General features: G+C 32.4%; 1 protein-coding gene across 1 annotated transcript in view; it reads right to left on the reverse strand.

Annotated features, from left to right (window-relative positions):
* Positions 1–405: 405 nt before the first annotated feature.
* The window catches only part of Tgs1 (Trimethylguanosine synthase 1), a 57,585-nt gene continuing 39,773 nt past the window's right edge, over positions 406–18,217 (reverse strand). The window contains exons 7-11 of the mRNA XM_075369973.1: positions 16,665–17,136; positions 14,752–14,883; positions 5,400–5,698; positions 1,815–1,915; positions 406–616 (exon numbers count right to left, since the gene is read on the reverse strand). Coding sequence (XP_075226088.1) covers positions 598–616; positions 1,815–1,915; positions 5,400–5,698; positions 14,752–14,883; positions 16,665–17,136 — 1,023 coding nt within the window. The 3' untranslated portion in view covers positions 406–597. The remainder of the gene's footprint in view (positions 617–1,814; positions 1,916–5,399; positions 5,699–14,751; positions 14,884–16,664; positions 17,137–18,217) is intronic.

The raw sequence follows: 18,217 nt of genomic DNA on the forward strand, positions 1-18,217 counted from the left end.
GGAGAGAAAAGTTGTAAAATTAATAGACTTTAGTAAAGTTTTTACAATTTATATAAAATATTTTTAATTAGCTAATTATCTACGTGATTGCTTTTTTTTTTAAATTGTGGAATAATATTAATAATAAAAGAATGTGAGTTAACTACCTGCAGTTGAAAAAAAGTTAGAACCAGATATTTTTACAAGGTAAGCCACTAAAATGTTTCTTATTTTTTCATTCGCGTGGCTTAACCACTTACTTAATGTTGATTTTAAATGAAATACTGTAATTTCAAAATTATAAATGTAATTTTAAATTATAGTTAATTTACCTGTGACCACAGATCCCGTTAAAGCCCATCAGGACCGTTCAAGCCCAACAGGGGTAGGGGGTGGCGACCAAAAGCGTCACAAGGCAGGTGTCTTCCCCAGCGGGGTTGGGATGTGAACATTACAGAGCTATGCACTTTTTAATTGCTACACAAAGATATTTTATTTTTGAAAAACCTGCACTCACAAAAAATTGCGTACACAGGTCACTAAAAAAAGTAGAGGGAATATTGCTGGTAACTTCAATTAACTGGTTTACTTTCTGCATAAGGCAGTAAATTGTAATCCTTACAACCTAATCCAACACCTGCAAGGAAGTAGAATTTTATAAATTAAAAAATGTGAAGTAAGGTAAAATAATAATAGCCAAATTTAATCAACCATTACCACATATAACTAAAGATAAATGATACTGGGTGCATTTCAACTGCATGCTGTTGGCATTCAATTATGGAATATAATCACAGTAGTTAATGCTATATCAATGTATTATGAAAAAAAAAATAATTGACCAATTACTATTTTTAACTGAATTATAATGACGGTGGAAGATATAGAACTGGTAAATAAAAAAAAAAAAAAAAAAGGCTTGCACATTGAAAAATATGTCTTATTAGACATATTCACTTGACATATATCTAATCAAAAATATACAATGAGTATAAACTCTTTTTTTAAACTTTTATTATTTTACTAATTTATTTATTTTTAATCATATTTTATGACTAATGTATGAATTTTATGACTTAATTATTATAATTTGTATGTTAAAAGTAACATTTATTTTAACTTATATTTTTTCTACTAAAAACTTTTTTTATTTTCAATAAAATCACTAATTTGGCTCAAAAGATTAGGTAACTAAATATTAACTGAGCTCCTCTTCTATTTATCCACACTATTAAAAAAAATTTTACTTGAGTTCAACTTTTATCCTTCAAAATGTTTTGTCAAAAATTAGACACCATTTAAACGTAAAAAACTGCATTAAGCAAAAAGATAATAATTAATAGAATCAATTAACTCCTAGGATGATCAATGCACACTGATATGTAGCATCATTTGTATCTCTCTCTCTCTCTCTCTATCAATAAACTTCCTTAGCTACACCATTTAAGTATTATATTTACCACTTTCAACTATTCACAATAAATACAATAACATGTTCTAGGCAAATATGACATAAACATTTTTTACAATCACTACAAAATATACAAGATTACCAGGTATATAGTAAAAGGCTATATTCAGTAGATGGCAAAAACAGATAATGTATGAACGGCTAATTTTGAGAAAAAAAAATCACAAAAACTAATTTAAATGTTACACATATATGTTAAAATATAAAAATTAGACTCGGAAAGATTATATTAAAAATTAAGCACTACATAAATTACTAAAAATACTAATGGAACCTATTAAAATACAGAAGTATATATAAACTACAAAATACAAATGAGATCACAGATTATTCTGGCAATATGTATTACCTTTATTTGACATACCTTATTAATTCACCAAAATAAGCAGTTAAAGAAATTAGTTTTCTATCAAGAAAATCCTGTTCAATCTCCACTTCACTTCCAGATCCTGCTACTCGTATTAGCTAAAAAAAAAGAGAAGTCAAATATTTCATAATAAATAAATAATAATACAATGTAGATTTAGGTGTTTTCTTTAGATTTCCAAGGACTTCCATACTCAAATTTCTAATTTTTCATTTTAGTTTACTTTTTGTTAAACTCACAGATTTCACTTTCACGCTTCTTTCCAATCTATACTATTGAAGTTTATACAATTATAAAAGTTTATAAACTTAAAATTGACAAATACAAATTGTCAACAAATACTATGTTCAACTAAACAGTAATAAAAAATCAAGAATGGTTCTTAAGCTAAATAAGGTAATTTAACTACCACTGAGAAAGTATGCATTACATTACATAAATGTTACATTGTATTAATCTAATTCATTAACTAAATGATATTAGATCTCTCTACTTAGAAGCAGGCTAAAACACATGGATATTAAGTGGTTACAGTTTTGCGAACAAGAACTCTTAGAGTTCAAGAGTTTTATGGACTCTGTTCACTATTCTACATTTTCATGAAGTGATTTAAAAGATTAACATAGCAAGACTAACCTTTACAAGTTAAGGTTGTGAATTTTTCAAAAGTAAACTCCTTTCTTACAGAAACCTTCAATTTTAGCTGAATATTTTTTCTTCATAACCAACCTTTTCTAAGCTATCGTTAATTAAAATTATGGACACACCTGTGCCTTGCACTATAATATAAAATAGTTTAAAAAATACGGTTAATAAGAGAAAAACGTATCTTACAGCCAAAATAATATTTATTGCCACGTGCTGTACCACACTGGTACAGCACGTGGCACATTGTGGTTGCATGGATGAGAAATGAGAAACAAAACAAAGCAAATGTTTCATAGAAGTTTAATTTTGCAATACTTGTGGATATACAATATTTTTTGTTTTTCCACTGTCTGCGTAGATATAAAGGCTATCTGGTTTGCCGACTTGGGAACACGCACATACAGTTGTCCATGTGAGAAGCAATCCGCATCTAAATCTAAACCACACAATTCTAAAGATTGACCTTGAGCTTTATTAATTGTGATTGCAACTGCCAATCGAATTGGGAATTGCAATCTTTTAAATTGAAATGGTGTATCGGTCGGGATCATGGGTATTCGAGGAATGAGGACATCTTCACCTTTGCTAAAATCGTTGCTTCCACTACATTATTCATCAATTTCTTAACTGCAAGTCACATGCTGCTGCAGAGTTTTGGCTGATTAATATTCCGCAACAGGATAATTAGCACACCTATTTTCAATTTTAATATGTGTGGTGGCATCCCTGGCAGATCAAGTGAGTTTAAAAATTCTGTTGGATAATTAACTACTTCATCTGCTTCCACAACGGTGCCTATCAACTTATATGTAATTTCCTCACTTTGAATGCTGGATTGAATAACATTATTAAGTTGATAGACATCTTTATTCTTTGTGGCAAGGATAGCTCGTCCACTGAGCTAATCGTGATTTCTATGATTAATTTGAATATCAGGAAATACTTTTTTGATCAGTTCTTCTTTCGATGTTACTAAATTACAAAAATTATCAGGAAATGATATTCGTCTAGACGTCTCGTCGACTGGCAGCTGTCCGTTTCCAATGTCCAGTAACTGTCATGAGAATACCTCAGCTGATGGATCATTCTGCAACTGGACATGCATATTTGTAGTCAACTGCAATGTACGTACGTGTCGCCACAGTGTTGAATATTTCAGGCAAGCATTTATTTCGTCTGCTGGTGTCGATCGAGAAATTACAGGCAATGTTTGCCTAAAATCTCCTGCGAGCAATATCAAAGCATTCCCAAATGGTTGAACATTTCCACGCAAATCTCGTAACGATCGATCAAGAACTTTAAGCGATTTTTTATGTGCCATCGTGCATTCATCCCAAACAATGAGTTTACATTTTTGTAATACTTTTCCCATACAGGATGCTTTGAAAATATTGCACTTAGGGAGTCTCGATGATTTGCATGTTTAATGGCAACTTCAGAGCTGAATGCGCAGTCCTTCCACCTGGTAGCAATGTCACAGCTATTCCAGATGAAGCAAGAGCTAAGGCTATGTCATTTTTTGATCGAACCGTTCCTAGAATCAATCTAGTGGGGAATGTTTTTACAGTTCCTCCTGACGCATCCAAGACACAACTCCATCATTTATCATTTGCATTATGCGATCATAAATGCCTTTCTGTTCACGCGTTAATTTGGGAATGTTTGATTGGACATATGATTGAAGATCACCAATGTTGTAACTCTGTTCACGGCGTAAATCCACATCAAATGAAGCAATCGCAGCTCGGGTGGGTGCAGGCATTCCCAATTGACTAAGAACTTTATTTGCATTAGCTAAGCACTTGTCTTCAATATTTATCAGTGCTTCGTTGTAAATGCCTTCTGTAAACTCAGACAAAAGTGAATATTTAACCTAACAAAGGATTTTTTGGTCATTATGTAGGGATATTATTTTCTGTGTATTTTGTTATTTCGACTTTTTTTGTTTGCATAATCTTAAGTCTATCTGGGCTATAAGAAAGTTGGGTGTTTTAATTTATTTACTGTAAGTCATCCTTCTTGGTGGCTTTTCTTTTTGTTTTGGTGTGTTTTTTTAAAAATAAAATTCAGATGTTTTAGCTGTTAAATATAATTCAAAGAAATTTGTTACTTAATCATTTGTGATTTTGTTTACATTGGCAACGGCCATTCGGGCTCTTTGTGATTGGTCGTTGTGTTTGACAGCGGCCATCTTGCATTGATCTGATTGGTTTTCCTTTGTTTACATTTCCATCTGATTTATTAGCCTCTTATTTATTAAAAAACTGTACAAATTAAAAATAGATAGATAGATTTATTAAAAATAGATGAAAACAATCTTTGATGCGGGTTATATATCGTGCTAAAATTTGAGCTCAATCGTTGCAGAACATTTTTGAGTTTTTGAAGCGTACACAAACAAACTTAACATTTTATATATATATAGATTGACTCTATTATGAAACTAAACATCAAATTTTATTTTTAAATACTCAACAGTAGTCTCTTCTAAAATTATTTTTTTAAATAATTCTAAACAAATGTAATGGAAAGTTGCATTTGCACAACAGGGAAAAAAGCCAAAAATTGATACTCTAGGTTTTCTTGAATTCCCTATACACTTCCTTCAAATAAATTAAAACTAACAATAAATATTGTGGGAAAACAAGAAATATAGCATGGAATAAAATTCAACTATTTCCATCAAGTGGTTTATTTCAAAGACAAGTTTATTTTTGTTACAAACAATGAATACTAAACTTTAATTCTATTATTAACGCCAATGAACTACCAAATACTAACACATCATGTGACAATCTGAAAAGTCACCATGATTTAACGTTCAAGTCCCAATGTTATTACTGATGTTCATATGGATGGATACTAGTGCATTAATGGCATAAAAATATTATTAAAATTATTATTCTACTTAATTCTAAAATTACTTCATCTTACCTCATCAGTATTGGTATTCCTAGGTAAAAAAAAAGCAATATTATCAGTAATATTAGCAGCAACATTGAAAAGTTCTTTCCCTCCTAACGGTGGCAAAATGGCATCCAATGAATAACTAGACTGTGAAGTATAATCTGGACCACCCCATGGTGGTGATAAAAATACTACATCAGCACTCAAAGTCGGTGCAAGTTTCAAGAAATCGCCAATAATAAATTCTATGCGATCAGCAACACCATACACAGCAGCATTATTTTTTGCAAGCTCAATCTTTACTGGATCAATATCGATAGCTATAACTGACCAATAAAAACAAATTGAATAAAACAGCGAGAAGAATGTTTCAGCAGATAAAATGCATATTATAAAGGATTTGACCACTGTAATTATGATATGCACGTACCTCTTAAATACACAAAAATAAAAACTATTGAAAGTAAAAGATGGTTAAGCAAAACTCTTTTAGAGATATGTTCTTTTAAACAGATCTGCAGTGATCTCTTGAAATATAAATAATAAATTACACCATGTTTTAAACATCTACAAGTCAATGTTTTCATTTCATATAGTCATCAGTGAACTTACTATTAGTCGAATAACAAAACAGATTAAATACAAGTTTCTCTTAATTATCTTGCACTGAAATTCTTTGTAAAGTTGAAATAATACATTTGATATATGATGTTAAAATTAAATTTATAAAATTTAAGTCATTTCTCCAAAATTTTCAAAGCTATATAGTATAACATAATAGAGTATTCAAAAAAACTCCATCGCATTACTCAGTTGTTACATGGATGTTCATGAATTACTTATTTAGACCACAAATACTTAGGGAAATTTTTATCAGTGGTCATCAGTCTTTACTCCTATTTCAATTTCTTGCATTTAAATTAAAAATTTTGCAATCCTTAATAAATACACTAAGCACTCAAGTTCAGGAGGATATTAATTGATAACATATTCTATAACCTTATTAAGTAATTCGACATTATAAATAAATACTAGCTATTTTATGGTTTAATATTAATGTTTTATTATACAAAGTGTTCAACTTAAAAGAGACTTCATCACTTAGTTTTTAGTCTATAAATAATAGTTTTATTGTAAAACACTTGCATAATAATCTACAGAAGGTGTTGAAAATGATGTCCATTTACTTACCAATATTTTTGACCATCTTCCTGGCTAGTCTTGTTAGCTGTAACCTGTCTACTAACATATGGCATTGTAATGTTTGTCTTCCAATTCCTGTAGGTTGTGTTAATTGCTCCTATAAACAATTTCTTTTAAGTAACCCAAAAGAAAGAAGTCTGAACTAGTCAGATCAGGGGATGTTGTTGGCCACAATCCTTTATAAATGGTTCTTCCACCAAAAAAAATCCTGTAGCATCTCAATAGTAGATTAAGTTGAACAGCAAGTGGCAATGTCCTGTTTCAACCAGCTGACTGCTCATCCTCTTGCAGTAAGTCTATCAACTGTTGGATAATTTCTTGGTAGACTGCAGCATCTGCAGTTTTTAAAAAACAAGGGTCCTACTATTCATCACCTTGGAACCATACACCTTAAGTCTACTTTTTCTGGATGTAGGGGGGTTTGAAAGAAAATTTGTAGATTTTCAGAAAAATTCTAACTAAAAAGAATAGTTCAGTTCAGTAGTACACAAGGTGAAACTACACTTCATCTGTGAAAAAAACTTGATCTAAAATGCCAATGTTGTCTCTAATGTTGTTTTTGAATCATTGACAAAGGCAAACCCTTTTAGCAAACAGCATTAGTTAGCTCATGGAAAACCTGCATTTGATACAGATAATTTCACCATTCTCCTCACTGCTGTATGGGCTGAACCTAGTGAAATGTTCTTTTTCCTGGCTTAGTCTCAGCAAAGATTTATGGATTCTAACCTGGGACCTCTGGATGAAAGGCCAAGACATTACCATTCGTACCACGGAGGCCGGCATTACTGTACCTGCATCACTGCATCAATAAAACCTTAACTAAGTTGGGTTTCTGGAGAACACAGAACCTGTTTTACAAATTTTTTAACTAACTTCTGAATAACATTTTCCATTGGTCCTTCCTTTTTAAATTTCTCACTAAACTTTCATCAACTCACAACATGAGATTTCGTTTCTAAATAAGTTTCCATCATGAATACAAAACACTCTTCAACAATTAACCGCATTTTAACAAACAATTATGCAACCTTGTTCAAAAGCCAATGCTAGACAGACTGGCATTACTCAAACATGCAGGCAATAAACAGACCTTCCCACTCCATATCAGTTGTACTGACAACATCCATATTATTTTACCCATCTCACACACTAATATAAGCATTTCAAAAAAATATGCATTTAGTATAAACTATTGACTGATAGGGCCTCTTTTAAGTTGAACACTATATATATATATATAAATCACATTATTATAAAACAATAACAGATCAAAACAGTCAGACTGAGCCTCCATGAGGTAAGCCAGAATATATCCAGAACAAGTAGGATACAACAAACTTTACAACTTCATCTAACATCAAATCATACCCCACTATCAACTCACCAGATCACAACTAGAGTTGTAACTTGAGACCTAGTCTCACCACAGGTGACTCCTTGACAGTCAACCATGAAAGGTTGCAGCTGAACCAAGCAATACCAGAATTCAGAGAAGGCAGTACTTGGATACAGTGGGTTACCACTTAGAAGATAATGTACGATTAGAAGCATTGGAACGCCCTAACACCACACACACACAAACAGGAACAGTACAAAATCCAAAATCAAAACAAAGCAAATCGCCTACTTTTTCACACACAATGCAAACTCACTCATGCAGACTAGTAAACTAAAAATAATAACCGAACTAATGGATCAACACAAAATTGTCATCATGAGACTGCAGTAAATAAAAAATACTAAACAGGATGCCATGTTATATCAAGGATATAAGGTCTGCAAAGGTATACCTGGGAAGAGCGATGAATAGTGTCCCATAATTTGGAACATGCATTTTGGTCCACCTTAAAATAATAAACTCTGAACAAGAATTCAAGTCACAATCCCCAAACACATCCAAACACAATGTCCCAAACACAATGGGACAAGTCACATTATGACTTGTCCCCAAGTCACAACACTCACCCTAAAAGCATCTAATAAAATCTACACCATAATAAACACACATGTTCCCACAAAAGCAAATCTCCAAAAAACCATTAAGAAACAGAAAAGATCTGGGACCTACACGACCAGACCATAAATAACATCTCCAAAAATTATGTTAACAACTAATCAGAGAATTCAACGGTCAACTAGGCAGAGAAAGAAGATACCACACATCACCGGAAGATGGACCACCCAAAAGAGAACAAATGAAAATGGACAGAGACTTATCAAACTGTGCAGAAACCACAATCTAATCTCAAAATCCACATTTTTCAAGAGGAAACCTCAAAAATTCAAAATCTGGAAACACCCTGACTAAAGAAGAATGGCAACTAGATCATATCTCTATGAGCAAACACCAAAGAGATCTACAGTGAAAGTCCTCCTCCGAGTAAACATAGATTCAGATCACTACTTAGTCAAAATTAAAATTAAATTCAATCCCCAAAGGAAGCAACAAAACAAAGCCCCAAAAACTAAAAGAAAAATATTTCTATCCAACTAATCAAGAATGAAAATGTCTAAAAAGTAACTGAAAAATAACAATCATGGATAAACTCAAAGACTTAGTCAACAATCTTAAAAAAATTGCAGAAAAATTGGCCCCCAATTAAACCCCATAAAAAGCATCAATGGTGGAACAACAAATGTAAGGAAACAGTAGATAAGATATCAAGCCTGGCTATTATGCCAAATCAGAAACATCCTCATAAAATTTAGTAGAACAGAGAAAAGAAACCACCTGAACCTTAAGGAAAATAAGAAGACAACACCATGAAAACACTGAAATATAAAAAAAAAAAACAGAATTTAATAAAATGCAGCCAAGAGATTACCACATAACCTTCAAAAAACAATTACAAAAATACAAATCCCAACACTACTAATGAGGAGTGAAAACTATAATCTGGCCCATAGAAATAAAGACAATGCAGAAATCCTAGCCAAGTATTTCAACAAACTCCTCCTAAATTTTGAAGAACCGATGGAACTCCTAAACTTCAATACCAGCACCCCAATAACAACACCACTGGAAAACATCAACCTTCCCACAACAAAAAAAGTCTACCAAGCACTGAGAGAGATGAAGAATTAAAGAACAAAGTGGTGGGAGAGACCTTTATAGAGATCTGGAAACAGGCACGAAGACCAGCAAAAGATCACTCTTCATCAACAGCTTGTCAGTATTTGGATCAAAGAACTACTAGAATACTGAATGACAGCCCTTATCCACCTGCTAAACAAAAAAATTGACAAAACAGACCCTAACAACTGATTTCCACAGTTGTGAAATGAACCCGGCATGCTCGTCTGTGTGAACAGGGGGCACACGCTGGCAAAGAAGTGGGCCCCAAGTGGCAGATATTGACATGGTGTTACTATAATACAACAGATGAAAGTCGACTGAAACTGCACACAATTTGCTGTTTAGTACTGTTTGAGTAGTAGTGTTGTATCAGAACTGTAAAATACAAAGGGTACATCCACCATAAAGGCCTTGGCCAGGTATGTTGGCCATTTGTAGCCGGCAGTGTCATGGCATCCTGCTCCCCCCAACCACAGTTTGCATCTGTAACCTAGTTGGAGCAGGTGCTGTTATGAGTGTGGTAGTGGCCGGTATTTGTGCTCAGGTGGTGGACCCGGCACATGACGGGTTCATCAGTGCTACTTTGGGCGATAGTCTTTCAATGGAAGTGTATATACGATATAAATTTTCTGGGTATTACGGTGCTAGTTGCCTCATCTCTCAAAGGCAGATAGGGCAATTTCCTTCAGTTCTGTAACGTATAATTTGACCTTAGGTAATAGGCTACCTAAGATAATGTAATAGATTATCGGATCTGTGATGTCCAGGTGACCTGCCAATGCATAATTACTTATTTACGATGGTTGGTGTGGTTCTGCGCACATTTTCCATAATTTTGTGGAGCAAAAGCGTGGGCCAACAAAACTGGCAAACATGACTGAAGCATTAATACTGGTAACTCTGAAGCTGTTTGTAATTTTACAAGTTCTAATCTTGATAAAAAATTGTTAATCATATTCTGGGTTTCTCTTTAAAAATATAACATCTAAAGAAATGAATGGTAGTTTGAGTGGAGGTGAAATCTCCCCAAAGAAAAAGTTGCTTCGAAAAGCAATTATTGTTCAAAAACAAGTTAATGGAAAGGAGGTAATGAAGATTATCAATTAAAGTGTAATTTTGAATCAGTGAATCTGGCAGACAGTTGAAATTGCGTCACAAACAAGATTGATTCAGAAAGAAACAATTTCCCTTAAAGGAAACTAGACATGATAAGGAGGCCAAAGATACTGGTTCTGACTCGGGTGCCTGGCTCTTTTAGGAGCCCTTTGGTCCTTCTACAAGCCACTTAAAACAGGTGTTGCCGAAACACCTGAAAGCGAAGAAACTTGAGGTCTGAGACTGGGTTAAGGAAATGAGAAACACAGATGGCTTCAACTGAACTGATTTCCAATGAAGGAATGGAAGAATTGGTCGAAATGTTCAATGTGTTGAAATTGAAGAATTTGTAGGCAACATAAAAAATGTCAAGGAAAAGAGCGGACATATAGGTAAAAAGCTGGAATGGGTGAATGGGTTCAGCCCATTTCACTGTTTGGCCTCACAGGTTGCAAAGGAAAAGATAATACTAACTGATAGACCTGACTGTGTTAATTCTAAGGTCTTTAAAGGTGAAGTAATGCGCAAGCTTGAGGCCAGAAAGAAATGTCTCCACATTGTTATCATCAAACAGAATCCAAAGGAAATAAGAATACTGGTTAATGACAGTGAAACAGAACCGAGAATAAGATTAAAAACAATGAGATCAAACAATATCCTGTAAAAACATAGTTGCAAAGTTGCTTTAACCTTGTTTGATCATTTACGATGTCTGTCCCCACAGATCTGGGTGAACACGGGTTTGTAAATGTAATGAGGGCTCAGAATACAACACATTCCACTGACAAACTAAAGACCAATTTAAAGTAGTTTTCCGGGCCAGGAAATGCAAAAGCGACAATATGCATTAAGTGATTGAGTGTGACAAGCAGCTACGGCTGCTTTTGTCTAAAAAAAAATCATTATAGAGTATCATTCATGTAAGATCAGAGACTTTTTGAGAATAAGCCAATGCTTCATGTGACTGTGAAAGCCAGTCAAACACAACAATTGGTCAGATGAGTGACCGACATATAAGCATGCAAGGGACCTGCTGATCAATAGAACTGAAGATTAGGTTATAGACAGTCACATAGGCTAGAGATAAGGGGCTCCTTTGGGGGTCTCTTATTTAAGCCTATGGACACTGTTTAGGATAGGGCAACCTGCAGTCTTAAGTGTAAAGGTACAAAGTTAAATTTAAAATTGAAATTGTATGCAAAGCATGGTGATACCGATATTAGTAGGTGACCGACAGCACGAACACAAGTCCAGTATTGATGGCAAAATACATTGAAAAATACGACTGGGTCAGTATTTGTGATGCAAAAAGCATCACTCGAAGAAGCCGGAGGCTTTAGCTGAGGGAAGGACATCTAAGCCTGGCAAGTGCTGTGGCAAAAAGACAGTCCAAACAAAGGATGCACACATACACTTGACTAACAAACCCAACACTTAAAACAAACCATTCAAACAAAAAAAAAGATAGTTATCATGTTTTGAAACTGCAAAGGAATCTTGTTAGCATAATTTATGAAGCTGGATATGACAACTACAAATGTTTATTGTGATATATAGGCAAAACTTAGGAAAACAATTACTTAGAATAGACAGAAAGGGATGGTATTGAAGAGGATCATTTTTTTTATAACAATGCAAGGGGCCTTACACCACTGCTAGCACTAAGGGTGTACTAACTGAACAAGGCTGTTAGTACTAAACAAGTTTAAGTGGCAGATTTTTTATCATCCCCTTTCAGTCCTGCTTGATTGGCACCATCTGATTTTCATCTGTCCACATAATTGAAGATTTGGATGGCTATTCAACTTTTCAAGAGCAATAATGAACTCATGGTTGGAGTCAACAAATGTATGAATACTTAAACAGTGCCATTCTTTGAAGAGGGAGCACACAAGCTGTCACAATACAAGTGCTTAAATTTGAGCAGACTATATCAAGAAATAATATAAGTATGAATGTAACTTTTATGTACAGTAAACATTTTTTATCTACAGTAAGACCTCTCTTAACTGAGGTAATTGAGGGTGTTGTCGGCTCGGATAATAGAATCCGCAGTTAACAGAGAGACCTTAAGTTTCGTATTTGAATTCCGGCAACAAACCATATTAATATCGAATTAGGAGCAGAATAACCCACAAATTAAAAATGATAACATTATTTTATTTTACTGTATTTATTATAATAAGATCAACAGTCACTAGCTTTGCCAAATCACAAGAAGAGAGGTACTTTGTTGTTACCACTAGCGTTACTGCAGACAAAAACAGTTATTCGCTCTTTACTAATTTTAAAGCCGGGTGCAGAAGCTTCTTCCATGATGCTACTGTTTTTGATAGCAGCTTTATAAAATTCAATCCTATCTCATCTGCGTTATATACTTTTTCTGGTCACAGATTTTCTAACTGAACAAGAGCAAAAAATGTTTCGATAAAATTAGCAGCATTGGCAGTATCTGCCGATAATTTTCCCCTGATACAGATAATTGTCTTATGCCGTAATGATTTCTAAATTTCTCCACCCAGCCTTTAATAGCAGAAAATGTATCTGGACCATTCAATTTTTTGTTGAATAGTTAAATAATCTTTTCTTGCAAAATAGGGCCAGATACTAGTACCCCAAAGTTCTCTTTGCCTGAATCACAAAGAAACTTCAACATCTAAAGTATCCTGGATAGGATTCTTCAGCAAGGTGATTCATTTAAAAACTTTTTGGGCACTTTTGAACAGCATTCTTCAACTTCTTTTTTGTTCCGTTTTCAATCGCTGATGGTTGTTTCTCTGACAAAAAAACTCATAAGCAATTTTTTTAATTGATTCTCTGGCATTTAATCTTTTAATTTTTTATCCATTGACACTACCAACCACTTACATTTTGCATTAGTAATATCTATGCTACAACTAGCCATTATAACACTAACCACAATACAGTACATACAAGTAGATACTGCAGCTACTACACTGTATTACAATACAGCAGACACACTCACAAAATAAAGACCAATCTTTACACAGATAGTAGATAACAGAAACTGAAGAGAATTTATCGTTCTGCTTTACTACCATGAGCTGTAAATATGCAATACTAGTTACTGCACAGTAGTAATTACATATAATGAATAGTCTTCAATAATAGGCTATAATAAAATTGGTACAAGGAGTAAACGGCATTAATTTTTTTTTTAGATTTACTGTACTTCAGACTTTTTGTACCCGAGGCTAATTATTTAATGAATGATTTGTAGCATACTGAAAAGATGCAATGCCTTAGCAGGATTCAAACCCACAACAGCCAGATGAAAGGCCAGGACACTTTTCTTGTGTCCCAACTCGGCCATGCCAGCTGGTCATCTCACTTAAGGGAGGCCCTACTGTATTTTATTTTTATTACTCAAGAAGTAGTTAATTAAATAAATAACCCTTGTATACTAGAGGTTGCAGAATTTTGCCATTTAGGTATATGAAAAGTAAGATGAACATAAAAAAAGAGTAGCACAAGAAAGAGACCATTAATAGAAGAAAAAAATGCTAGTATCAATGGAACTAAGAACCATTTCTTAAATTTCCCAAAAATATTTGTGTAGAATAGTGCTTTAAGGTAACAGAATATCAGCATAAAAGCAACTTATGAAGTTAGGTATAAGCAATTTACATATCAATATCATGTTTTCATCAATACATAAGGACATATACAATTTTTTTTACCAGAAAATTCCAAATGGTTTTATTTTCATTTTTTAAACAAATTATTAAAAATTCACAGGGTATAAAAATATCACAAAAAAATAAGTCTAAAAAACTGAATATAAAATTGAAAACTTGCCAAACTCTCTATCTAGTGAAAATTACAATTGGTTAAGCATCCTTAAAAAAAGAATACTTCAATATTTCTTTGTTATAAATCTGAAATCTTTCAGATAATCAAAGTTTTAAAGAAAAATCTAATAATAATCAGTACTACTACAAAATGTATTTTAAACTGTAACTTTTAACGATGGATACATACCTCTTTCACACGTAAAAGCCAGTTGTATTGTGTTTCCGCCAGCCCCACAAAATGCATCTATAACTAAATCACAACGACATCTTTCTGCAATATGTTCACTAACCTTTTCTGGTGTAACGGAATACCAGCTCTCTAAAAAAAAATTACTTAAACAATTTTTATGTTAGATGTCACAACCTAGAATAATCAAGACAACCTGACATGTAACTCAACTGCTACTCATAAAAGCATAACAAATATAAAGAATAGTAAACATCCCAAATCAGATAAAATAAGAATTTCCCACTACCTTTTTAAATGAACTTCTGAAATGTTATTTCTTACCAGCATCCAATACTCTCACTCAATTTGTTCACCAGAGGGACTTTCTGTATAATGAACATTATTCAGAGACAAAGTAACTTTTTTTCTTTTTTTTACATTACTACAACCTGTACAAAACTTCCTGTAGCTCAAATTTTTTTATATATATCACAACCATATGACATAAATAAATAAATAACTAATATATTAATGTAAACAGTAACAAGAATCAAACATAATTTCAATTATACCAGTTTAATTTTTTATAAATTGTATCAACTACCAAGAATTAAAACAAACAAAATGACACAGAAGCAGCTAACACCAACAATGATACAGTCCCGTCTAATAAGCAAACAGCCTCAGCAGATTTTATAAAATTAATATTCCTTTTGAAATCAACTTAACAATCCATTTTTAAACAAGGATAATTTCTTTAAGAACAACTTATCAAAAGGACAGAAAATATAGATTTTAAAATTTATATTTATTTATTTTTTTAAAATCAGATGTGTGAGGACCAATACAGAAAAGACAAAAGGAAAACTCACAGTAGAAAATGAGGGTAACTTAAGTGTTTGTGTAACAGTTATGTGAATTTATGAAAATTTAGTCCTTTCAATATTATTACCATTACCTTAGCATACAGAATAGAGATTTTTTGCTAAATACCTTAGAAACTTTTCTAAATACTTTATAATACAGAAACCTTTTGTTAATAGGGAAGTCTAAGAAAAGAAAGGTAAAATGTTAAAAAAATAAAAAGTCTAAAGGGAAAGTACTCAAACTAGAAACTACAATTAATTACTTTTTATATGACACACAAACTGACATTTAACAAAATAAGCCTGTTTATAATTTATTAGTATAGATTGCAACAAATACCAATATGGACAAATCATAATTATGGCCTCACTATTGATTATACCAGTCAGTCAGGGCTCACTTTGCTTGTTCGCTTGCCTAACCATCTAGCTAGGGGTTTCTGCCCCCTGGACGTGTTCGAATCCTCATGCTTGTGAGAATATTAAGTATTTTACAGAAATATAATAAGAAAAAAAATGTTAGTGTGTAGAGATTTTGGTGTTTTTATATTTAAAACAACTTAAGGAGTGAGTAGATATAGAATTTAATAGTTTTCAATAGAAATATAATGTTTATGCTAGCTGTAGGGAGTTAGCTTGTGTGTATTCATATGAGGTTATGTTAATTGCCACTTCAGCTGCTGCTATTAGCACAAAGTGGACCATGTGATGCGCCAGCCAGATGTGTGCAAACAACTCTCCCCACTAGATAAAGAATTCTTTTTTTTTACTGCTAAATATTAACTAATAATCCCTTTCTTTTATTAATACAATTAATAAATAATAAATAAATAAAAATACAGATATAAAATATAAATAAAAATGCACTTAGAAATTAAATTAAATAATCTGTAGATTAATTGACAAAGGACTGCTCTAGCGGAAGAGGGTCGCTGTGCCAGTGCACCACCATTGGTCTGCTCTGTGCCAATAGCAGCTAAAATAAAAACTTGAGCACTTACAACAAACAAACCCATACACCATCCTTTTTTATGAGAAAGATAATTATTCTATTTAATAACTTACCAGCATCCAACTTTATTCCTTCATCATACTTTGAAAACAGCCTATATCTCTGATGCCAATATTTCATAAGAGACGAATCCGAAACAATTTCAGGTGGTAAATATTCTTTAAAATCAGAATAAGACAACATCGCTTTCTTTTTCAATTGCTTTCGCTTTTTCTTCCTTTGTGGTGGTTTTATTTTACCACTTTCCTTTTTATCAGACATCTCAATTTCACTTTTTCCACTTTCAGCTGAAAAGAATAAATCTTCTTCCACATCGGTAGAATCATCTTTTTCTGAAAATTCTTCGATCTCATTTTTACTGGATCTCTTATATGATGCAGTAAAATCTTCTGATGATATTGAATTAATATTAGTTACACATGATTTTGAACTATCTTCAGTTTGCAATTTTTCATTTTTTTCATTCAAATAATGACCATATTTATTTATAGTACTGTTATCTTCATTGCTAAGAAAGTTTTTCACCTAAAATAAAATAGTAAAAAAAGTAATTAAAATATGAATCGCATTAATATTAAGACACAAAAAGCAATAAATTCATAAAAAAACTACCATAAAATTGTTTAAGTAAATTTCAGAAAAAGATCAAAAACTTGTTTTATTTAAATCGACTGAAAAATAATTACTTTAACCCGTGAACTATTATGAACTAGATTATGCAACCACTAAGTTGAAATCACTAATCTCCAGATACTTTTTAATTTTATGAATGCCAACCTTTACAAAATTATATAACAAATCTTCTCTTTCATATAGTTCTAAATACTCTCTTATAAGCATTACCTAATATGAATTAAGGCAAATATGTTTCAGTGGCTACGACTTTTTTATACTGTGTAGTCACATTTTATAACATAAACATACACCTGTAATTCAAAAAACATATTTTTCAACAAGAATTTAAAATATATTCTAACAATTTTTATATTGTACAATGAAATAAAAAGTAATTAAGTAGATATGTTATACTTTTTATAACCTTTTAAAAATAAAAATTCATAAAACAGTAAATAAACAAGAAGCCTATGGTAAAAAAATTAATATTAAGAAAATAGAATAATGAGCATAGAAGACAATATGCCATGAGATGTAAATTTCATGAAACCTCTCCTGTACAGAACATGAATACTAAGTAGAAAAAAAGGATTAAACATATTTAAAGCATGGGTATGTAGGAGATTTGGAGAAGAGAATTTTAATAGATGTCAGAGAAAAATGAAGAAATAATGAGAAAAGTGAACAAAAATAGAAGCTTAATCAGAACAGTTCAGAACAGCAAAACTTACGTAACGTATCAAGAGAAGAGTTGATTAAAACAGTACTACAAGGATTTACAGAAGGTACAATGAAAACAGGCCAGAAAAGATTAAAAATTACACTAACAAATGGCCAAGAACTCAAAAGTTTAACTGGAAATGGGGAGAATGGATGGACATGAAGCAAGGGACCTGCTTACGTCCCAGAGTAGGACTACATGATGATGAAATAAATAAAAAACAAAAATAGCAACTTAAAGCTGGTTTTGCAGATTATCCATAATCCTAAT

The sequence above is a fragment of the Lycorma delicatula genome, chromosome 6 (genome assembly GCF_047948215.1).
Source record: "Lycorma delicatula isolate Av1 chromosome 6, ASM4794821v1, whole genome shotgun sequence".
In the NCBI taxonomy this organism is placed as follows: domain Eukaryota; kingdom Metazoa; phylum Arthropoda; class Insecta; order Hemiptera; family Fulgoridae; genus Lycorma; species Lycorma delicatula.